A 24,594-nucleotide genomic window follows, 5' to 3' on the forward strand; every position below is an offset into this window, starting at 1 on the left:
TCCTCGCTTCTGATTGGCTGATGGAGCCGATCACGGAAAGCACCTGCTCCATTCTAACAGGCGCGTCTGAGTCGAGACCCATGCGCTACTGCACACACAGCACGTAGACAAGTTCAGCAAGCGCGCATCTTCTCAAATAAAGGTAACCAATAATCAATATTCAGTTTTCTATAGCTTTTCATGGAATGCATGCTTGTTAATGGTATACATTTACTCTGGAGATCTACCAGCATGCTCTCTAGAGTGATTATTGCATCATCATTATTATTGTTTTTATTATTTTATTGTGTTTGGAATGGTAGGGTGCAAACTGTAGGATTGATTATTTATGTGCCTGAATATTAGTTCACCTGATGCTTCAGTCATGTGAACTGCATTAATGATGGACTATTTACTGACAGACTATTTCACAAAGTTCTATAATAATCTATGCAGAATATTTTAATAACAACACAATCTTAAAAAACATTTTTAAAAACGATCTGTTATATAGTATGCATGACCTAGTTTATAAGATGCACTAAGATAGGTGTGTCACGCTGTTAATAATCAACCTTATCTAGTTGCTTTTTTTTTTTTTTCCCCTCCATCATTTTATGTGGTCATTTGAGTTTTATAAGCTGAGCTACAAATATAATGTTGCGCACTGGATTATTTTAGTGCGTGATAATAACGACTCACTGTGGAGCAGTGAATCGATTCTTCGTTCAAATGAGTCGAGTGTGCACACATCTGTAACCGACATTGTCTATTTTATACTGTTATTTTCTCTAAAAGTGGTATTCCTTTGTGTCTGGCTAAAATGACATTTCCATTTTCTAATTTAATTGGTAGGTTAACCTACACGCTGTAATTCTCACTTAATAATTAGGCCACCTATCGAGTTCTGGCTGCGAATCGATTCACCTGACTCGTTTAAAAGAGTGCTGGAGAAAAGAGCCGATTCGCGCGTGAGCTGCCAGACGTTCCTCTGTCTATCAGCATGTGACTGACTGAGCGCTCGAGCGGCGCGCGCGTTCTCATCATGAGCACCGGGAACTGTTTCAAAAGAGCATGCCAGTAATGCAGCACGTCTGGACTTTCTTGTATGACAGTAAATAACAAAATCTATCGTGTGATGTGATGCATGTGCGATTTACTGAATGTGGCACGAATAACGCGCTTCTTATTGATGCCATGTAGCAGCGTCAACAAAATGAACTCCTTCAGTGCTGAATGAGTATGATAGACCGAGTAGACTACAGTTTTAGCACTTATTTGCTTTTTGCATTACCGTGCAAAACTTTGGATGGATAGCATAGTTCATCCATCTATCCATTTTCTGTACTGCTTATCCTGCACAGGGTCACAGGGGAGCCTGGAGCCTATCCCAGGCACAAGGTGGGGGACACCCTGGACGGGGTGCCAACCCATTGCAGGGCACAATTGCACACAAACACTATGGACAATTTGGTAATACCAATCAGCATGTCTTTGGACAGGGGAAGGAAACTCCCGAAGCATGGGGAGAACATGCAAACTCCATGCACACAGGGCAGAGGCGGGATTCGAACCCCCAACCCTGGAGGTGCAAGGCAACAGTGCTGACCACGTGCCAGGGACAGCTTTCATTATACTGCAAACAAGCCTATAATCTAACTGAAGTAAAATCTTTGACATTTCCCCGTAAATTCTTCTGATGTGTTAGTAGCCTAGAGTCACCTTTAGTACTGAATCAGGAAATATGGTTGCATATGAATAGTTAGTATTTGTTTTATTAACTGTTATGAAATATTCATTCATTCATTCATTCATTCATTCATTCATCTTTAATGACAGCTTTATCCTGCTCAGTGGATTGCAGTGGATCCTGGATGGGACGCCATTCACTCCACTCATTCACACACTCATTCACACACTCATTTACATCTGGGGTAATTAACCTAGACAGTCCACCTACAGACATATTTTTGGGATTTGGGTGGAAAACTGGAGAACCCAGATGAAACCCACAGGGATACAGAGAGAACATGCTAAAATCTGGGGCATAGCCAGACCTTCTACAACGAGATGGTCAGGTTAGACCTTATGACTTTATTAGGGTCGCAATCTAGGATGGGCAAAATTCTAGAAAATGCATAATGTGGCTACTCTATCTGTGTATGACCCGAATAGGATCCCCATCTGACATAAAAAGCACACACATAAGCAACAGTTGTCTGTCATGTAGCAGACTACAAAAAGTCACAGCTAATACAATCTTAGGCTACATCTTATGAAGCATGCTAGTGTTATAAATTTGACATCAGTAGCTATCAGTAGCTAATAATGAACTGAAGAAAATTAGTGTTATGCCTTCAAATAATAAATACTATGTCTCCAAATAGTATGGTCAGTGGGGCCAGGGAATAATTCGCTTTCATGATAGCTAGCTAAACTGGCTTGTTCCTGCACAACATTATGCTTGTTGACAATTCTCTCCATTGGACAATGATGAAGTGAACTTTCAGACTTCTCAGAGACATTGTAGTGGGCGTTCTGTTATTACCGAAACCAGCTTTTCACAGCGAATTTTACCAAGTTATTTAGTTTTGCATCATGACATTGGTAACCACACATATCACGATTCTTTAAGACATTTTTATAATACGTGATATATATCATGATACTGTATATGCGTCATTTTGATAGCAATACAATAGTGTTGCATTAAAAATAAAACTCGTTCCATGTTTTATTTAATGTCTCCAAAAATCACATTATTTTTATTTACCTATTTATGTATTTATTGAAAAAAAAAATAGAAAAGCTTTATCACTGAAATGAAAAAAGTTAAAAATCTGTAAAAGCTAACATTTTGCAATTTTAAATACTAACTACAAAATTGTTAAAATCACGTCAGTGCTTTCATTCAGTTAAATTATTTAAAAAACAAAGCATTAAACATTTTATTTAAAAAAAAGATATTATGATATGCATGAAAATTGTATTGTGACAAATGCTATAAATGTAAATGTAAATTAAAGATCAAATAGACATAAAGATCTATGCTCAAAGAGGATGATGTCTCATATAAGTATAGGAATATGACGTTTCATAAAAAAAGTATTTCATTTGTTACAGCTGTATGCAGATCACTGTACCTGTGTCTCTGAATAAACTCTTAAACTGTGGGGTTAAATATATACATATAATGTTGAATTAAGTTCTACAGTGTTTCTATAAACCCAGCCAGAAATGAACACTACACCGTAAGACACTTCAAGTTGGTTAAACATGGAAACGAAAGCTCACCTGCAGCCTTAAAAACGTGAGTAAACGTGAGTTTCAACTCAAAGGCAAGTCAAGACAGTGACTCAGAGTCAAACAATAGATTACGCTAAGCATGTTTACGCTGCAGATGTTAGATAATTCAAACTAGCGAATTATAGGATATAGGTGTCAGTTCAACATTAGGAGTTATTCCAACACTGTAGCTGTTAGTTCAGTATTATATATGTTGATTCTGTCTTTAGTTACTTTAAATCATATGTTACTTCTACACTGTGAGAGCTGATTTCACTTGGAGGATTTTGCTGTAGACCTGTGGCCGTTCCTGGGAAAACCACAAGCTCAGCATTAAAAATAAACCGTGCCCTAGCAACATAACACCAACTGCCTAATCCATCTATTGTCCTTATTTAAAAATAAAGTACAGTGATGTGAAACAGTACCTCCAGGCTTATCTCAACAATCAGTTTTTATTCAGTAGATTGAAGATAAAATGCAGATGTATGACATTTGCCAAACAATTTAAGATATTTTGCAAAAAAACTCGCAAACAAATCAATTAGGCTACATGCCAAAATACAAACAATACATACTTGTCACGTCAATGCCGAATTCAGTCCGATTTTCCAGAATGCACCTCCGACTACAACATGGCCACCATGGACTCCAACTCCCAGTTCACCTGAATACTGAGTGCACACACCTGGACTCAATCACCACTACACACATAAACACGCTCACTGCACTAAGACTGCGAAGTATTTGTTCAGCTCTGTTCATGCATCTGATGTGCCAAGCCTTGGTTTCATGCTGGCTCATTCCGGTTTTGATCCTCGCTTATTTCCTCGTTTCCTGATCATAGCTTCTGAATACCTGTTTGTACATCACCTGACCCTTCGCCTGATTCTGGATTCAGATATTGATGTTGTGTTTTGGATTTGTTTGTGCTTGCCAGTCTTTATTTTTAATAAAAGCATTCACCACCAATATGGTTTTTATTACAGCTACTACTACTAATAATAATATAAGGTTTCTTACCAATCATGAATGGAAAAGTTTATGGCCACTAAAGGCAGAGACAAAGAGCCAAATCTGTTTGATTTAAAAAATAAATGGCTCCAAAATGTCATTTTTGCTCTGATTCTAATAAAGCCTATTTCACCCCACTGTAGCCTTCAGTATGTGTTATACACTGCCACACTCCACATGTCACTTTGCATGCATTTGAAATTTGTAGTAGAAACTACAGATTGTTTTTTTTTCAGTTGTTTTTTTTTTTTAAATTCAGCTCAACCAATGTGTAATTTCAGCTTTATGGGAATTACAGTTTAATTCAGTTTTATTTGTATAGCAATTCTAACAGTAGAAATAGTCACAAAGCATCTTTACAGAAATCTGGCTGTAGATTTAAATCTGTAATGAACAAGCCAGAGGCGAGAGTGGTGACTTTCCAGACTCAAAAAGAACCCATCCTCTTTTGGGTGACACTGGATAGTGGGATTTTGATCAGTATACTATACAGTTTTAGAAAGAAGTTTTTAACAAATTCAATAAGGGGACTCAATAATAGAGTATGAAAAAGTCTTTTATTTCTTTGGACCATTTCAATTTGGACCTTCTTGTATCATTAACTAATCATCTTTAATGTTTGTTAAGGTTCAAGCTTGGTTATCAGCCATCTACAGTTTAATTGAGGGTTTAAAGTGTCAATAAAATCAAATAACATTTACTTAGGGTATGCAATTTAATATGAATTGTCTGTTCTTTAAATAAAACCCTAATATCGTGCTCTAGATGCTCTCTTCCCGTGTGCTGCTTCGGGGTTTGCGGGCTGAGACCGGGTTCTGGAGGAGCCTGTCCACCTCGACCAGAGCACTGGCTTCACACAGCCGCAGTGAGAGTCATTCATACACATTCACACTTTATATACACACCTACTGTGTATTAGTGTGTTAGATCTTCAGATAGCTTCTCTCTAAGATTTCCTTTTCACTGTAAAACCTGAAGCAGAAGAGCACTTCCATCACTGTACAAATATCTTAGTATCCCTTATAAATAATAATAATAATGTTTACTACAAGCATATCCACATTTACTGTGCTAATGTAAACTTGGAGAGAAATAAAACTATTTACTTTTAATATACTAGCGTGTCTAAATATACTTGAGGAAAAGTACACTAGCTGTCAAGTGAACTAGGTTTCGACATACTAGTGATAATATGGCTGTGAAGCTTATTTCTGAGTATGAAATGTTTTTTCTAAATACTCAGGTGTACTTATATTAGGTCTGCTAGATTATGTCTAAATTATACCATAAATTTAAAATTTATTTAATTATTATTTATTTAATTTATATATATCGGATTGGTTCTAAATCTGATTGGTGTATAGTTTTTTGTTGTTGTACAGTATTCATGAAAAGTCCACTGATTTACAAGTAAAGTCTGTATATGCAATATTTTATATATATATATATATATATATATATATATATATATATATATATACAGTAAAAATAACAGGATTCATTATATTACTATTTATGTTATATTCATGTTATGTTTTGATGTTGTGGAAACACTTTTTCCACATTTTTCTATTTACAGTTTTTTACTGTTGCTATTTAACAGTACTCTGTTGTACTCCACCCCTGCACATGTGACATGGGCATAATAGCAATTTTATAAGCTCGTTTGGTAGTTAATACAGGTGACATAGTGGTTATTTTTTATTACATCACAGCACTGTTGAATTCTCATTTCTGATTGGTCAGAAAGTGCTGATTAATTTTCTAGAACAGCAGCTCTGACAGCAGTGCCGGCCGTAATTCAAATCACAGGTTTATATTAACGTGCTTGTTCTAATACGTTATAATTTCTGTAGTACCAACTCATTCACAGGGACTTTTAACTACATGTTATTCTTTAATAAATAATTGTAATAAAATAAATAAATTTTAATAAAATTAAAGTAATTTTATTACTTTATTTTAATAAAGTAATAAAAAATAAAAAATTGTAATCGTTGACAAATTGCTGTGATATAAGAGGAATAAAACAATTCGCTGTTGTTGGAAAATAACATTTGAGGTAGTGACGATCCCGGCATTGCTTATTTTCCTATAGCAGGATGCTGCTCTATTCCTCATATAAGGCATGGCCACAAATTATTATATTGAGGTCACGGGTTAATATTTTGAGGCCACAAGCTAAGTATCAAAGTCGTGAGCCACTGATTGTGTAACTTGAGCTCATGCCTTAATATGTTGTGGAATATCATACTTAATACATGGCCTGCAATTAATAATTTGGCAGGAACAGTCTATTTAAAAGTCTATTCACATTGAGAATCACGTCATCATTCCAAGATCAGAATGATTATTCTTAAAATTATTATTGCTATTATATATAACAATATCAATCACTTTTATGGTCTAATTCAGTTGATTTCTTTGTCACTCATTTTAAAATACAATAATTGTCATGAATTAAGTAGCTCATGGCCATAAAATAGAGATAGAGAAAAATACTTTCTTGGCTCAGTATATAAATTTGTGGGCACAGCTTATTAAAAAATAACCACCATCACCGTCACCTCAGTGGTTCTGTAAGTTAAGGAACAATTACAATCCTATAAGCCAGGGATTTATACACCTCCACACTTTACACAGTAGAGGGCACTGCTGAGCGAGAGATTGTTGCCATCCATGTTTAACTGAAATGATCAACCTGCTGATGTCTGTGTGTTTCTTCACTGTTAGGTGTTGATGTGATTGACTGCACTGTTCCCCAGTACAATAACCGTCTGGATACACCACTGCCTGACATTCCATTCGTCAGAACTCTCACTCCTGAGCAGAAGAAGCTGAAGGAGAAAGAGAAGGAGTCATGGACGACACTCACCAAGGAGGAGAAACTAGCACGTAAATATGACCCATCACAGTTTGTGTGTGATTAAAATCTTTCAAATCAGACTCTTTCTTTTACCTGATTAACAGCACAGGTAATGCATCTGATCGGGTGGCCTGGTCCGATGTAGAGTTATGTTACGTTACAGATTTGTTTTTTACTTGCAGCATATTATTAATCAGTTGTTCACTACAGAAATATAATTCCTGGTGAATAACGAGATAATAAGATGAACTTTTAATGCATTAGCCTTATATCTAAGTAAAGTTTTGTAGTAAAGCCCTTTTTAGTAATGGACCCTACAGTATGTTTCAGTTAAAATCTTCAGAAGGATTAGAGTAATAACTCAAAATAATAGAATTTTTAATTTTAATTTTTAATTTTTAATAACAGCATTTTAAAACACCCTGTATTTTAGCATTTTTTTTTATAAATGCCATAATATTAAATTAATAAAGGAATAGTGAAGTGAATCTAGACATGTATATTATTTATTATGTATTTAATGAATTGAGAAATGGTTTTATTGGCAATAAAAAACAAAAAACCTACATAATTAAGCATCACATATATATATATATATATATATATATATATATATATATATATGTTTTACAGTTAATACTAACACTGTTATCTATCAATACTTTATATCTAAGCTTAATGAGTTTACCCCCAAGTGTGCCTCTCCCCTTAATCATTTAAGATTCAAGAGCAAAAACAGTTAATAAGTTCCACAAAAATCTAGGTTATCTAAATTTAACTGCTATTCTGTATCATTTTTTTGGACCTGTGATGATAATAGTGATTCAAGTGTAATAAAATATAAGAAACTCCAGGGTGGTCCAAAACGTTTGAATGGTAGTCTTGATTCTTTTTTGTTTTTTTTGTTTTTTTTTAACTAAACTTTGCTTAGTTTTCCAAAAGCACCACAGCACAGATAATTGTTAACCAGTAGAGCATGCATTGCATTAAACACTTTCTATATAAGTTTAGACACTTAATTTTGGGCTTTTTTTTTTTTTTTTGATAAACTGCTTATAAAACATTGTCTTCTCTTTCACAGTAGAAAAAGTCAAAGTTCAACACAAATCTGATTATTTCAACATTTTTATACACCTGTGACCTGATTATCTGAAAGCTAATAAGAGAGTGCTTTAAGCTCTGCTCACTTGGCACAGTCACATCATGTTATATATCCCTGACATGATATATGTTTTCCAATATTTGTCAATTTATGTGTCATTTTTTTAATATTTAGAACCTTAAAATCTCGGTTTCTAGATGACCTGCATTATTTCTTAAATAAACCATAAAAAATTCCAACTGTTTTGTAAACGCCTTTGTCTGAAGAATGTCCTCATTAAAAAAGACTAGATTGTCTGTTTTATTAAGTGTGTAAATTTATATATATTTAATAAGATGAAACCTTGTTTCATAAATAATTGCATTTTTTTGGGGGGAAAAAAAACACTCCAGACTTCAAATACAAAAAAGTGCTCATAAAACATTAGCAATCAACTGAGAATAGAGTAATTATGATATCTATTGTTTTAAAAACGACCCTGTTCACCTGTAATGTCTGCAGTGCTTTTGGGAAAATTAACTGATTAATTTAATTTGTATGAAATCAAATGAAATTGGAACTCACTTGTTCTAGTTCTTAGGAGTTTTCCATTAAGGCAAGTTTGAGACACGTCCAGATGCCAATTAACAATAACTTGTAAATTCTAATTGCTTTAATTACGCTGAAGCATAGAATTAAAACATACTCATGAAAAGCTAAGGAGCAATGTCTGAACTGCGCCGATGTAATCAAATCCACCAGATATGGACTTAATTCCATCACAATCCAATTTGATGGCATTTAACTTATTTATTTATTTATATAAAAATTGGGTTACCTTCATGCTTAAGTCTGGCAGAGTTGTATCGCAGTGCAGTAACCACAAGGTGGCAGTGTTGCCCACACTCCTGATAGCAATCATAACACTCCCTGTAATGCCTGTTTACATTATGTTTAGCATATGACACTAAAATGTCTTTGCTTGTGCATGGTTGCCATTTGAAACAGGGATGAGCACTTGAATAAATGTGATTAATGTACAGTGTTCATGTGTTTTGCACAGTGTATAGACTCTCATTTGATCTGAGCTATGCAGAGATGAGGAAGGGCTCTGATGAGTGGAAGACGGTGCTGGGAGGAGTCTTCTTTTTCCTCGGCTTCACTGGCCTGGTGGTGTTGTGGCAGCGTATTTATGGTGGGTATAAAACTTCCTCTTCACCTGATTCACTTTCTGACAGTCATTTATATCAGCTACATCCAACATCAGACACCACTTAAACTAGCAATCATTACTAGTTTAAGTGGTGTCTGATGTCCGATGTAGCTGATATAAATGACTGTCTGAAAGTGAATCAATTTATACAATATTAGATATACATCACTCTATATCCTATAGAGTGATGTATATCTAATATTGTATAAATAATACAGAAGACTACCTCTTCACCAAGCACTTCACTTGACATTTTGTTAATCTATTTTTTAAAAACATCCTTGTCTTGTGGTTGTGTTTTCTTTTCATACTGTACTAAATTCCCCAACAGGGTTTTTTGGGCTGATGGTATTCTTAGTCCCTGACCTAGTGAACTAGCATGAGAATGTGTTTTTGATACAGACTCCAAAGCACTTCGCTAAGCCACTATGGATAAGGGCATCTGGTAAATGCTGTAAATGTAAAAGGACAAAAAGAAAAAAAAAAAAAATCCGGCCCAGTGGATTTCACAATTTTTTTTTATATTTAGATACATATCAATACATAAGAATGATTTTAGGCTTTCAAGAAACTCATGTAAGGTTATTTTGTGTAAAATAACTAAGGGTTTTTTTCTCTGAAACTTTCATGTAATCTGAAGTAGATAAATCCAAACTGTTGTAAATTTTTGTATATATATAATTCTATATATAATATAATATATAAATACATATTTGTTATTGAACTGAGCTATGTGGAGATGAAGAAGGGGTTTTATATGTGTGTGTGTGTGTGTGTGTGTGTGTGTGTAAAAGTTAAAAAAAAGAACATAAAAAGAAACTCCACCACACTTGGGTACTTTTTTAGGTACTTTTCGACATCTTCTTTTACACCATACCCGCCTTGAATGTTGCCATAAAAATGATAGTTTTCTCTCATCTGACCTTAGTGCCCAAACGGCACATACATTTCTGATGAGAGAAAAGTTTTCTTCTGCAACACAGTCCAGATAGTTTGTTGGCATGGAGTTGGTGCCTAACTGCAGATTTGGAGACTTTGGGACCTCCAGATGCTACAATCTTCTGCAAATCTCCAACTGTGATCCTTGGAGAAATTGTTGCCTCTCTAACCATTGTCCTAACTAACCACAAATAATAAACATCTATACTGGAATTCTATGTGCTTATTAGAAGAAAAGTTGCTCCCTGATTACTGGCCAGTCTTTTCCAACTATTGTGTTTTTGCAGTAATTTGGATTGTTATCTTATTGCAGCATACACCCATATTTCAAGTTCCTGGAATTCTTTATATTTGTAGATTGGTTGTTAAATAGAGGTACGTTTTCCTTTTTTTCCATTGCCATTCATGGCTTTGCTGAGTTCGCAGCCATAAAAAAGCTACTGATATCACCATCCCTTTCTTGTTGTACCCTGACCTACTTCGTTAACCATCTGATATTCCCGACATTTCCTGGAGGTTGTAGTTTATTTGTTACTAAATCTGTACTAGGTCTCATAAACTGGCTTGTTTCACTTCGTACAACCTCAGAATTAATTTTCTTGCACAGACGATGAAGAACATTTCTCTGAAAAGTTCAACATTTCTCTGGAAACTTGGTATATACTTTTTTTTTTAAAACTACTTCCACTATTATTACTGAATTATACTGCAGTTACTTCCTGGATTCTTCTTCATACATATAAACTTTTCCAGCTACTCTAACAAGTAAACTGTGAAAGAGGTGGGAGAGGGTGGAATTATATAAGCTTTTTCCACCTGCAGTAGGCACTCTGTCTAGCAGCCAGTCCTTTGTACTCAGTAATTGGACAGTTCTGAGTTGCTGGTCATTGCTTCCAGAAACAGAAAGGGACCAAAAAAGCTAAAGATTTAGCTGTTTGAACTCAGACTTCATTTAAAAAAATCCGCAGACCCCCACACTCGCACCTCCACTCTTTCCAAGGCTATCTGTGTGTGATTGATGGTGAGCAGTTGATAATGAACACGCCGGAGCAAAAGGCTTTTGTGTACGTGCAGGGAGTAAATCAGGGGTGCATGTGATTTAGAACCACTGTCGGATGCAGCCGAGACTTGCATCTCGCACCTCCTGTCTCAGAGGCCGTGGTTCTTTGAGGAAGGAAGTCAGGAGAGAAAAGAACACTGCAGTGGAAGAGAACAGGAGTGTAGCGAGTAGGGTTGTAACTGAATACAAGTACATTATGCCGAATGAACTAACATTGGGGTGTACATCAGGCCAGGGATGCAACAAAAAGTGGTACTGGGAGATGTTTTCTTTCAAGCAGGCGTGAGCAATCGGTCAGATGAAGCTAATGGCAGGAAAAAAAGACCTTTTTTATTAACATGCATGTACTGTGTGCATTCATTCATCCTTAGTAACTACCTGGCCAAGGTTGTTTTGGTTTAACTGAGGCTACAGGGCTTTTTTTGGATTTTGGCAAAGATTTTTGGGCAGGTACAAACATAATAACTGCATGAGCGGGATTTGAAAAACCCTCCTACGTACATCTGTAGTTGAGACCAATTATGAACTTGTGTGATATCCTGTAGCTGAGGGTGAGGATCTGTCAAAGCCAGAATTCACAGAATTTGCTGACAGTGCTGGCATTTCTACATTTCATTTTTTCATAGTCTTTCTTGAGGAATAGCTTCAAAATAAAAATAAAGAAAGAAAAACAACCTTTCTGGTTTAAGCCACGCCTACTTCAGGGTTACACCTGAATACAGGTAGAGATATGGACATTTAGAGCACTGTGCAGACACAGATAGTGGCATTGCACTACACCCCTAGTAGAGATAAAGCAGAGAGAAAGAGCAAGAAGAGGAAAATAGCAAAACAGAGAAACATTATGGCTAAGTTTTGAGTCAAAGTGAGGGAGGGAAAAGAAGAGAAAGGAAAACATTGAGTCCAAAAGCCAGTTAAGAATGGGGTATTTCCCACGCTGTCTGCTTCATGTTGGAACTTGAAAAGCGAGGGAATGCACCTCATTAGGCATTAAGCGCTCGTCTGGCGTTGACTTAGACACGCAGCAGACTTGAAGGCTTGAGCTCAGATGAAAGAATGGTGAAAAAAAATGTTCAGGTTGGGTCAGAATGATACCTGACTCAATGATAAATGTATGTGGCTCAGTTTCACAGATTTACATAGCATTTGGCTGTGTGTGTGTCTGTGTGTATAAATTCTATGTCATGGTATTGTAGCAGTAGTAGTTGTGTGCTTCCCTTTGGCTGCACTCACTCATTTGTTTATTCCATTCCTGTTTTTTAGGATTAGATACTACATCAGGTACAGCATCTGTCAGGACAATTAATAGCTCTTTATCTTTGTTTTGCTGACAGAGCTGATGTGTGAAAAGTGTGTTGTGGTGTGTATGTGTGTGTATATGTGGTGGGGTATTTAGGGGATTTCACACAATTAACTGTTTCTTTCATTCCTCTTTTTATTTCCTTTTTAGATTTCGTTACCACTTTGTTACTACTGACATCCTGGGCTCCATTTTATCCAAGGCAATGAGTTTATTTCATCCAAGGCAGTTTCTGAAAATATTCCAAATACAGTGTGTGCCAAGTTAGTATGGAAAACAAAGTTTCAAACCAAAACATATATTCATTTTGAGACTATTTTCATTATTTACTTTCACAAAAGAAAGAAATTGCAAAAGTGTGTGTAGTGTGCCCCTTTATTATAACATGCATTTTTAAAAACATGTTTGAAAAGTAAATTTTTTCAATACCATGTGGCACGGCGATGCAGAAGGTAGTGTTGCCGTCTCACAGCGCCAGAGTTCAATCCTGAGGTCTGTTTATTATAACGATTATAACGATTATTTCCTCCCACTTCCCAAAAACATGCCAGTAGCCGGATTAGTGACTCTAATGCTGCGTTCATAACGCCTTGTAAGTGGTAATGTGCAAGTTGTAATAACGTCATTTCCCACCTTGAGACGATTGATGCGTGAAGTGAAAAAAAAAACCAAAACGTAGACGCCACCACGAAAGCGTGTCTTTTGTTTGCTCTGTCAGAGCACATAAAGCTCATAAAAAGCTGATTTAACCGCACTTTGACAGTTACGGGACTGAGTGGCTACTGGTACTATTTTATTGTAGTGAACTTTTCACTAACATTTCTGCAGCGACAATAGTGAGTAGCTTAGCAACAAGCCAGTGGGCTAACGTTAGTGATAACTGATGTTGATGATTACCTTCTCAAAACAGCGATTAGTATGGTCAGTGTTATAGATTTAACCAAGTAATGTGCCGTATATTAAGTGATCTAAAGCCACTACTCCTATAATCTAATTTAAAAGTAGAGAAGGGGGAATTTACATTGTTCACAGTGTGCATGGTAATGTTGATATGACATCTCTGTGCAAACAGGGAAGGAGCTGGTATTTGAGAAGACTACCACAAGTTGACGAATTGAAATTGCAAGTTGAGGGGGTGTTTTCAGTGGCTTTTTTACCAGTTTTAGGTGGGAAATTAGAAGTTGCAACTTCACCTCAAATGGAGCATAAATTTCCAACTAAGTGTAAATGAGTGTGTGTGTGTGTGTGTGTGTGCATGGTGCCTTGTAATGGACTGGCATCTCATCCAGGGCGTATTTCCGCCTCACGTCCTGTGTTCCCAGAATAATCTCCAAATCCACTGGGACCCTGACCACAATAAAAGTGCTTACCGAAGATGAATGAATGAGGATGAATACTGAAGAATGGAATATTAAAAAGAAAACTAGATTGCTGGAACAGTCATCACACTCTTACAAAACAAAAGGGTTTAATATAGAACCATTAATCAGTTTGTTCCTCTGGAAACTCTCTGTGGAACCCTACAACTGAGTGTTATCCTATCAGAGAGGGGTCAAAGTTGAACCCTTTATGGAAACTAAGAACCCTTAACTATCCAACAAATGCCTTTGGTGAACACCTAAATATGATGGTGCTTTGTTTTGCTTCTCCCATTCAGGAGACATCACCTGGTTCCTGAATGCAGTCGACGTCTCAATAGGTTTTTGTCCAGAAAATCACATTATCTTTGTTCATGTCAGCAGGCATTTGAAAAGAGCCTATAATTTAATCTTTAATAATTCCTGCCCTTATCATGACACACCCACATCAGTCAAAGAAACTGCAACCACAGACTCAACCATCAGTCCATACAAAGTGGCCTTCATGCCATCAATCCAGACAAACTTGCTGAAATCAGTTTACAGATACATTTGAGCCCAAGCTACACACTTTTGCTGATGTTTCTTGCTTAGTAGAGGTTTTGTCTGCACCCACCATGCTTTTCCATTTGCTTTGAGTTTGCAACAAACTGTCAAAAGTGAAATCTATTTGAGTCCTACAGCTTTGAATATCTGTGAACTGGAACCCAGTTGATTAATTGTAACAATGTCTCTCCAGCTTTCTAGAAGACACCAACATTTTTTCAATTTCCAGATGATATTTTCAGTGTAATATATAGCCTTCACAGAGCTATTATTCAGACACAGTGCTTGATAAGTCTTTCTTTGTGACCATTTTGTCTGTACAATGTGGAAATGATTAGCATATTAAGTGAACTCACCTTAATTAACATTTTAGTACCATGTGGCACACAATAGCATGCTTAATGAATGTCACTTGTTTTAAATTGGAAATTTACTTTATAATTTACCATTGGGTTTTCCTTAATTAAAATGAAAATAACAACGAGAATAAGGGGCTGCTTATTAACTAAGCACACTGTATATAATGAGAATCCGGAAGACATTTTAAAGGCAGAAGATACACCAATCAGCCATAACATTAAAAACCACCTGCATAATATTGTGTAGTTCCCCCTTGTGCCGCCAAAACAGCTCAGACCCGTCGTGGCATGGACTCCACAAGACCTCTGGTAAGACCACAAGGTATGCTGTGGTATCTGGTACCAAGACGTTAGCAGCAGATCCTTTAAGTCCTGTAAGTTGCGAGGTGGAGCCTCCATGGAGCGGACTTGTTTGTCCAGCACATCCCATAGATGCTCAATCAGATTGAGATCTGGGGAATTTGGAGGCCAAGTCAATATCTGCAGGGAGCATTATCCCATTGAAAGAGGCCACTGCCATTAGGGAATACCGTTGCCATTAAGGGGTGTACTTGGTCTGCAACAATGTTTAGGTAGGTGGTACGTGTCAAAGTAACATCCATATGAATGCTAGGATTCCCAGCAGAACATCGCCCAGAGCATCACACTGCCTCCGCCAGCTTACCTTCTTCCCATAGTGCATCCTGGTGCCATCTAAATATGATCAAACTAAATTACATAATTATAGTGTCATCCAGGTTTGCCTATATCAGTTGCTGATCACCTTTAATACTTAGTGGTCCAACCTGTCAAAATGTAAAGACCTCATGCCTACCTAAAAAAAGAAAATAATAATTTAGTGAAGTTAGTTACTTCAATTCATGTAAATTAAGAACTATTATAAGTAAACTGTAATTATCATTGAATCTGATTTTGTCTCTGAGTGGCTTCTGCTTATTGCTTTGAAGGGTTAGTTTTTCTTTTATATTATATTGTAAGTAAGGAATAAAACACAATGGGGCATGCTGTTATAGAAAATAATCAATGTGGGGGTGGTGTGGTATGATGCAGCCTGACATAAAGCTACTTGTTACCACCCTGAAGCTGATTAATTTCTAAAAAAAAAAAAATAAATAAATAAAATAAAGCATGTCTTGAAGTTTTATTCCTCTTATACCACAATAATTTGCCAACAATTACAAATTTTTATTTATTAATTGATGACATGTCATGCTTGTTAACCATTTATAGTTACATTTAATGTCCTGGAATGTCCACTGGACAAGTTAGTTTCTGTTATCACTTATATGTTATAGTGACTATAAACAGTCATCACCTCACCATATTCTCTTTTTCTCCTCTCTCCTGAACTTAATAAGACAGAAAATGCAGCTTGTCATGTTACCGAGAGTGCAAAGTCCTCTGTCCTGAAGACTGTCCCGTGATCACCGACTTACTGACTGTTACAAAATGCGGCCACCTTCCATAAATGTTAAATAAACGTCTACCTACAGAAAGCTTTATAGCTTATATCAACTATTACGAGCTTTTCTTAGTTAAGTAACACATTTTCTAATCCTCTTTTTATGAGCCTCAGATTACTTGGAGCATCTGCCACACAAGTCCCTGTGAATAAGCTGTTACTATAGAAACGATAATGTATTAGAATGAAGACATTAAAATAAAACATTTGAATTACAGTTGGCAGAGTTGCAGTTATAGAAAAATAATCAACACACTCTGACCAATTAGAGTCGAGAATTCAGCAGCGCTGTGTTTATCTCAGTGTTTTATTTTCACACTTTTTTAAGTTTTATGGTTTTGATGAACATTAGATATGTCTTTTACCACAGTGCTGGTGAATGCTTGATTCAGATTGGTCAGAAGGTGCTGATTAATTTTCTACAGCAACTCTCACACTAGTTCTGGCTGTAAGGTTTATATTAATGCTGTCATTCTAATACGTTATCATTTCTATAGGAATGACTTAGACAGGGACGTGTATGGCAGATGTTCCACATAAATGGTTAAAAGAATTGCTGATGAGATGAAGTTTTCTGTGAGATGTTCATTTGGCATTTTTGTAAGGAGTCTCCAGTGTCAGTGCTTTGCAACTGTCAGTGGTACAGGAAATCTGGAAATTGAGGTTTTTCAACATAGAAAAGTCTTCAGGGCAGAGGGCTTTGCAGTTTCTCTGTAATGTCTTATTAACTTCAAGAGAGAGTAAAGAGAGGATGGTGAGGGAATGAATGTTTATAGCTGTTATAAAGTAATAACAGGAACTAGCTTGTGGACAGTCTACAATATTGAACGTAGCTATAAATGGATGTGTAGGTCTTGTAAAAAAAAAAAAAAAGTAATTGTAGGCAGGTAACTGTGGTGACAGGAAAACAAACTTTGGGGGCGGTAACAGTAACAGGTCATATCACACCACCCCGTCATTCATTCTTTTCCTTTAACAGTATGGCCTGTTTTATTCCTTACTTAATCATTGTACCTGCCTGTGGTCAGCTCACTTCTCCTTGCTGTGTGTTCTGCAGTGTACGGTGACGTGCCACACACTCTTTCTCCTGAATGGGTGGAGAAGCAAACCCAACGGATGATCGACATGAGGGTTAACCCTGTGCACGGCTTCGCTGTCAACTGGGACTATGAGAAGAAGCAGTGGAAGTAGAATCCCACTGGCTAACAGTGTATCCCGAGCCGACATTACCCCGAGGTTCAAATCTTAACAGCTTTAAAATATATTCACACCATATATCAAATAAACACTGAATGAAAACACTGAGTGTGTGCTTGATTTTCTGCTTTGAAGAAAATGCACAAACCATTTGTCAGTTTAAATTAAAACATCAGTCAAGATTTGTCCACTTCAGCATTAGGTCAGCATGGTAAATGTACTTATTGAATAATTTAGATAGCACATTCATAGTGTTCTGTTGTTTGAAAGGCTTTGTTGTCCATGACTATACAAATAACCGGACCATTATCTAGGGAGTGTGACTGTGTGTTATAAGGGTGTATCACACACGAATGAGAAGCCTGTATGCGATCCAGGTCATGAGGAATCATTTCCGTGGATGTGCACCGACCATCAAGACTTGAAGATCCTATTAAACAATTAGAATCCATCCATCCATCCATCCATTTTCCGTACCGCTTGTCCTACACAGGGTCACGGGGCAGCCTGGAGCCTATCCCAGGGGACTCGGGGCACAAGGCTGGGGGCAGTAGCACACACATTCACAGACTATGGACAATTTGGAGATGCCAGTCAGCCTACAACGCATGTCTTTGGACTGGGGGAGGAAACTGGACGGAGGTGGGGTTTAAACCCCCAACCTGAGGGGTGTGAAGCAAATGTGCTAACAACCTAAACTATTAGAATATTATTTAAAAAAAAAAAAAAAACCATGCTGAAGCATGAGGTCATGCTGGACATCATTTTGGATAAAATTCTGTAACCTGAAATAAACCATGGACAACAGAATACAGCGTTGCAAAACCGCAACCTTGACTAAAATTCAGTTTCTATCTAAACTATTAGTGGTTGAGTCAGAGTTGTTGTCATACACTTACTTTCTGTAAGTCCTCTTATATGCTGCTTTATTCTTTACAGTATGAAGAACACTGAGAGCAGTATTTCAGTGTGCACAATATGTTTAGCCTCCTCTATTTGCAAGTTAAACTACTCGAGGCTATGCGATTCAAATTTGGGAAGCATCTCACATTAAAACGTGATTATAAACACCAGGTTATATATAGAAAAGAAAAAAAAACACAAACAAAACAGGCCTACTGTCATGTCTACTGAAGGGTCAAGATAAGCAAATTGTAAACCATTGTCCTAACCGGTCTAAATAGCGCACTACTGGATAAGTAGTGCACTGTATAAGGGTGCAAACTGTAAGTAGTTCATACCATTTCTAGTGCACTTTGAAGGAGTACGGGGCTGTTTGGGATTTGGCCACAGCCAGTAACCACAGCGAAAAATTGAATGGGTGACGTAGAGGAAGTGCCGGCCCTCAGGAGCAACAGCCTGCGCGTTCACAGCGTCTCCAATTACACACACACACACACACACACACACACACACGGAGTGAGGGAGAGAGACAGAGGGAGAGAGAGACACAGAGAGAGAGAGAGAGAGAGAGAGAGATAGGGGAGGGAGAGAAAGAGAGAGACACAGAGAGAGAGAGGGAGAGAGAGAGGGAGAGAGAGAGAGAGAGACAGAGGGAGAGAGAGGGAGACACACACAGAGGAAGAGAGCGAGAGAGACAGAGAGAGAGAGAGAGGGAGGGAGAGAGAGGGAGACACATACACACAGAGGAAGAGAGACGGAGAGAGAGAGAGAGAGAGAGAGAGAGACCGCGGGTTGAATGAGCGAAGCTGTGGAGCTTCAATTCCGCAACACTGTCAGGATCTTCAGCGCTTGACGTTACCTTTCTACCGACAAACGCCTGAATTGCTCCAGTCTAATAGCTGATAGAGGGGAAAAGTGTAGCGCGAGCGCTCACTTCATACCGATTTCTCTTCCGTCTTTTTTAGGGTGACGCCGAATGCGCGTGAAATCCTAACGCAGGAAAAAAAAATTCTTGTCGCCGCACGCGCTTTAATATTATTATTATTATTTAATTTTTTTTCCCACTGAGGATCGTATTTACAGCTGAAAATCCTAAGGCAAAAAAACAAAAACCAAAAAAGCATTGCGCATTCGCGCAGACGGACGAGCAGCGCGTTGGAGCAGCGCCTGAATGAGCTGCAACTTTGCTCGGTGAAAAAGGGGCGTTCCGGGCTCGTGCGCTGCGATCAAGGCGGACGCTCGCGCACAGAAGCTCGCGGTGGTCCCGCCGCAGAAAAAAAAAAAAACAAAAAAAAAAAAACGCGCTTCTCATCAGCTGCAGCTTTGCGCCACACAACTTCAGGATCTCTGGTTCGCTTTCGTGTCATATCAGCCTAAATGCTCCAGGCAGTTGGCGCCAGTCCCCGTCGGGATCGCAAGAAAATCGACGCGCGAGACAGATGTGACCGGCGTGGAAATGGATCTCGTGTTGGTTTTGAGGTTTTGCTCCGCGACAGACTGTTTTCAGGTTGTTTCTGAGATGCGTTCCGAGTGACCCCCGAAATTACGCATTGCGCGTCAGCTCAATTCACGGTGTCTAAAAAAATGGCAAACCAAAGTCCCTATGACAATCGGGATATCGTAGAGAAGTATCTGTATCACAAACTTTTGAAGCGAGGCTACGTGTGGGAGTTCCGCGCCGGAGCAGAGGAAGACGACGGATCGAGGGAGCCGCCGGCGGAAGTTGTGGATCGCAGGCCGCGCGCCGTCTTGCCGCTGCACCGCGTTCTGCGCGAGGCCGGCGATGAGATCGAGCGGACGTACCAGCGCGACTTCGCGGCCATGTCGGACCAGCTGCACTTCACCCCGAGCACTGCGCAGCGCCGCTTCACCGCCGTCATCGAGGAGCTGTTCCGGGACGGCGTCAACTGGGGACGCATCGTGGTCTTCTTCGAGTTCGGGAGCACCCTTTGCGTGGAGAGCGTGAACCAGGAGATGGCGTCCCAGGTGGACAACATAGCAAGTTGGATGACGGATTACCTGAACGGGCCATTGCAGAACTGGATTCGGGACAATGGAGGCTGGGTAAGTGCACGCAGATCCAAGCGCGCGCTGTTTCTTTTTAATACACAATGCTTCAGTGCTTCAATTTAACACACGGGGGTCTTTACAATGTTGTAGTAATAGTCTCTTAGAAACAGTGCGTGTGCCTGTTCCTTAGGCGCATGCGCACTATCAACCTCCCTGTGGAAAAATGGGAAATCTCGCTTTTAGTTCCACGTGCTCCTTTTACACATGTTCCATGAGGATTCGCCCACTATGACTGTACATAAGAATTTGGTACTCATGGTGCATATGATTCATATTCTAGTAGGCCATTCTCCATGAAAAGAAGTGTCTTCTGTTTTGCTTTTGCTTTCTGGAAGTCAACTAATTCATTCATTCATTCATTCATTCATTCATTCATTTTCAGTAACCAGAGCAGGGCACCATGCACACACACTCACACACTCATTCACACCTAGAGGCCAGTTAGAATAGCCAGTCCACCTACATGCATGTTTATGGGAGGTGGAGGAAACCGGCGAACCTGGAGGAAACCCACCCGAACATGGGGAGAACTTGTGAAACTCCATGCAGACTGAAACACTGATACATGAATTCAGGATCGAACTAGTGACCCTGGAGTTGTGAGATGGCAACACCACCCACACATCATCTATAAAGGCATACTTAATTTTGCATAATTGTTAACTAGATATTTGAAGGAGCTTGCTGAATGTTTGTGCCTGAAATCATGCCGTAGTCCCTAATTGCCTTCAAACATCATAGCGCATTGTGTTCCTCACTACGCTAAGCTACTGCTGTGCATTGTAGTGTGCATTACTGTGCTGCGTATTCTTCAGTATGCTTTCAGACATGATGGTGAAACTCCAGAAATAGCGCACTAAAGTCAATAGGGTGAGATTTTGGACCTCACACTGGTATAGGTTTAACTATTATCTTAACTCCAGTCATATATGCAAGGAATGAATGAATATGTTTCTTCTTCTTCTTCTTTAGTTGGTAGGGATATGGGGGTACGCAGAGATTTTTCTACAGCCTGCTGGTTCCTGCACTGCAGTGCATGTGTGCTGAATAATTTACAGCTCAAATTGAAGCAGCCCATCACAGCTTTGTGCACTTTTACATGAAAAGAGGAAATTTTTTTTACCAGTATCTGACTGCACATAGTAGCGTCCCTCAGAAACTCGCTGTGCCAGTTTCCTATCTATAGAAAATCTTGAATTTGACATTATAATTTACATGCTGTGTTATGTTCAGGATGTTTATTCCTCCATGTCCTTAATATCGATATGGCACAAGCATCAGGGATGGTACAGTCTAAATTCCACCCAGGTTAGCCTAGTTTTTGTTTTTATTTTTGGCTGAGAGCCATCAGGTGGGAGGGTGGTGGCCCAGTGGGACCATTATTCCTGTCTGGTCTGCGGATGGACTGGGGCAAAATTAATGGAGGTCATTACTTAACACAGCTGCTGCAGGTTACTCTGAGATGGAGTAAAAAGCCTTTCTGACAGGATGGGTTGAGCAGAGAGTCAGAGCTGAGAGAAATGACCACTCAGCCATGCCACGTCACCTACTGTATTTCTCATTGTCACTCTCAACACAACCATACGACATTTACAAATGCCATGAAAAGAAGAACTACTCTTATTACATGTGATGTGCTGGAATTATATATATATATATATATATATATATATATATATATATATATATATATATATATGCATGTGTGTATTGAGGGGCGGGGTTTATGTCCAACTAGCAAGTGATAATGTTCAACGTGATGAGACAGCATGCACTTAAAATGCAATTAGCTTGGCAGTTCGTTAATGATGTTTTAACTCATGTTTGCATTATTCACAAAGCAGCTACTCTCTTGGCCAGAGGCAATCAGTGGTTAATTTAGCTCATTTTGTCAAGAAAAGCATGCTTAAGTTTCACCTTAGATATTGCAGAGGGAATTAGTGTGCACAAAGATTGTATATTGTGCTTTTGTGGCTTTAAATTTCCCCCTTAAGCTTTTTTTTTTTTTTAATGTAAGATCTGTTTAATTATTTCTTGCACTAAGACCCAGTCATGTGTATTTATGTATTCTTTCCTCTGATACTGGAGTTCTTGAATAGGTGTCTTTATTGTATCCTGTCAGTGCACTTCATCCATGGTCCATATAGGTTTTGTTATATTTATTTATTTTTGGAGATATCAGGTCATAAATGTTAATTGGTCTTAAGACATCACTCAACCCCTGTCACTCTCACAGCCACCACTATCAAATCAATAAACTGGTGGCTTTGGTAATCCCAACCGTTTACACAGCTTTAGTTTAACCAGTGGATATCACGTGTCCTTGCTAACAAACAGAAGCGTATACAGAGACTAAATCATCATAAAACGTGTGTACTCTTGGAGGGAAAAAAGAACCTGACTGCTAATGATCTTCCATATAGAGTTTACATCATAATTTGAATATATAAAAATGGACTGAAACATAAATGCTCCTGATTGATTAATTGTTCTCTGAAAAAGTGTAAATAGGACCTGTTATCCGTCCCTAAACTGGCTCACATTTGAATTAATGTGATTTTTAAATACATGGATAAAGCCTATGGAATAATTGCTCAGTATCTGGAGAATACTGCACATGATTCTGCTGCTTTTTCATTGCTCTTCTTCCTGACACCCTGCTGAGACTCCCCTTCTAACCAACACGTGATCAAGACCTTCATCTTATTTTGGTTCTTTTTCCAATTGAATCTGGCATGCAGTTGAGTTTCTGAAGACTTTGAAAAAAACCTGTACTTATATGGAGCAAGAGGCAGGCATTCTAACTGTAATGGTGAATCATCTCAGTTTTGACAAAACAAAGGTCATAATTGAATTGAATTGACTGTCACTGATTGAATTTTTAAAAATATGATTTATGTAAATGTGGAACAGAGGGTAGTCTTACTAATTCACAGTTTTAGAGTCTATGGTTCGATCCTGAGTTCCTTGTGGAGTTCCTTAGGGTTCTCTGGGTTCTTCCTAAAAAACATGCTGGTGGGTAGATCAGCTTGTCTAAACTGGCCCTAGGTATGAAAGAGTGTGTGTGAAAGTTTGTATGTATGGTGCTCTGCAATGGACTGCAGTCCCATCAAGGGTGTATTCCTGCCTCATGTGTTCCTGGGCTAGGCTCTGGTTTCACCGTAACCCTGACCAGGATAAAGCAGTTACTGAAGATGATTTAATGCACAAATGATTCTTGTAAATGAGAACATCTGACAGTGAAGCGTTTTGAAATCCTAGTTCTTGTGACAGATCTAGTATTAAACCAGCTACATGAGAATGAACAGGAGCCTTTCCCTTCTATGAAAGGTTCTGAGTAGTTCAGGTTTTAGCTTGGTTTTAGTAGTTCAGGTTTTAGAGGTTGTAGCTTTCTTACAACGTCAGTCAAATTCAAAATTCAAAATCGTGTCTCTACTATTTTTTATTTTTTTTTGCATAAGATCAGGTTTGGATAGATAGATACTTACAAAAGAAGTTCACCATGTGGTCCACTTTGGCCACAAAAGGCCTTAATGGAAGGGTTTGCTTTGAAACTCCGCATTTAAACCACATCTCTATTTAACAAGGCTTGAGTTCAAAGAGGGATACAGACTCCTGACCATGCTGAAAAAACAGCTTAGACAAGCATAGCTGTTCACTAGCATGACCAGCATAATGCACCAGTGGAACCATGTCAGATATTTCTAGTCCAGTGCTTTGCAAGACCATGCTGCAAAACCAGCACCGGCGCTATCCAACATAAACGTGCTTGGAAAACCAGTATGAAATTCATGCTGGTGTAAGATTTTCTAAGCTTTATTCAGCAATATATCTTTAGTTAAACTGAAGCAGTGGCTCTCCAAATAACATTTTCCCTGATTGTTCTTCAGAAAAGGTTCCCATCACGCCACATCTATTCCTCATATGTTGTCTTAGAATCTTTTGAAATAGTGACCTTTCTG

General features: G+C 38.3%; 2 protein-coding genes across 2 annotated transcripts in view; both read left to right on the forward strand.

Moving 5' to 3' along the window:
• On the forward strand, positions 1-17,763 carry LOC113541340 (cytochrome c oxidase subunit 4 isoform 1, mitochondrial). The gene is made up of 5 exons (XM_026938259.3): positions 1-142; positions 5,044-5,143; positions 7,012-7,173; positions 9,289-9,420; positions 17,520-17,763. The coding sequence occupies exons 2-5, from the start codon at positions 5,044-5,046 to the stop codon at positions 17,651-17,653; spliced, it is 528 nt and encodes a 175-aa protein (XP_026794060.1). The 5' UTR covers positions 1-142; the 3' UTR covers positions 17,654-17,763.
• Positions 17,764-19,102: 1,339 nt separating this feature from the next.
• Positions 19,103-24,594, forward strand: part of bcl2a (BCL2 apoptosis regulator a) — a 53,272-nt gene continuing 47,780 nt past the window's right edge. The window contains exon 1 of the mRNA XM_026938147.3: positions 19,103-20,626. Coding sequence (XP_026793948.1) covers positions 20,147-20,626 — 480 coding nt within the window. The 5' untranslated portion in view covers positions 19,103-20,146. The remainder of the gene's footprint in view (positions 20,627-24,594) is intronic.

The sequence above is a fragment of the Pangasianodon hypophthalmus genome, chromosome 22 (assembly GCF_027358585.1).
Source record: "Pangasianodon hypophthalmus isolate fPanHyp1 chromosome 22, fPanHyp1.pri, whole genome shotgun sequence".
In the NCBI taxonomy this organism is placed as follows: domain Eukaryota; kingdom Metazoa; phylum Chordata; class Actinopteri; order Siluriformes; family Pangasiidae; genus Pangasianodon; species Pangasianodon hypophthalmus.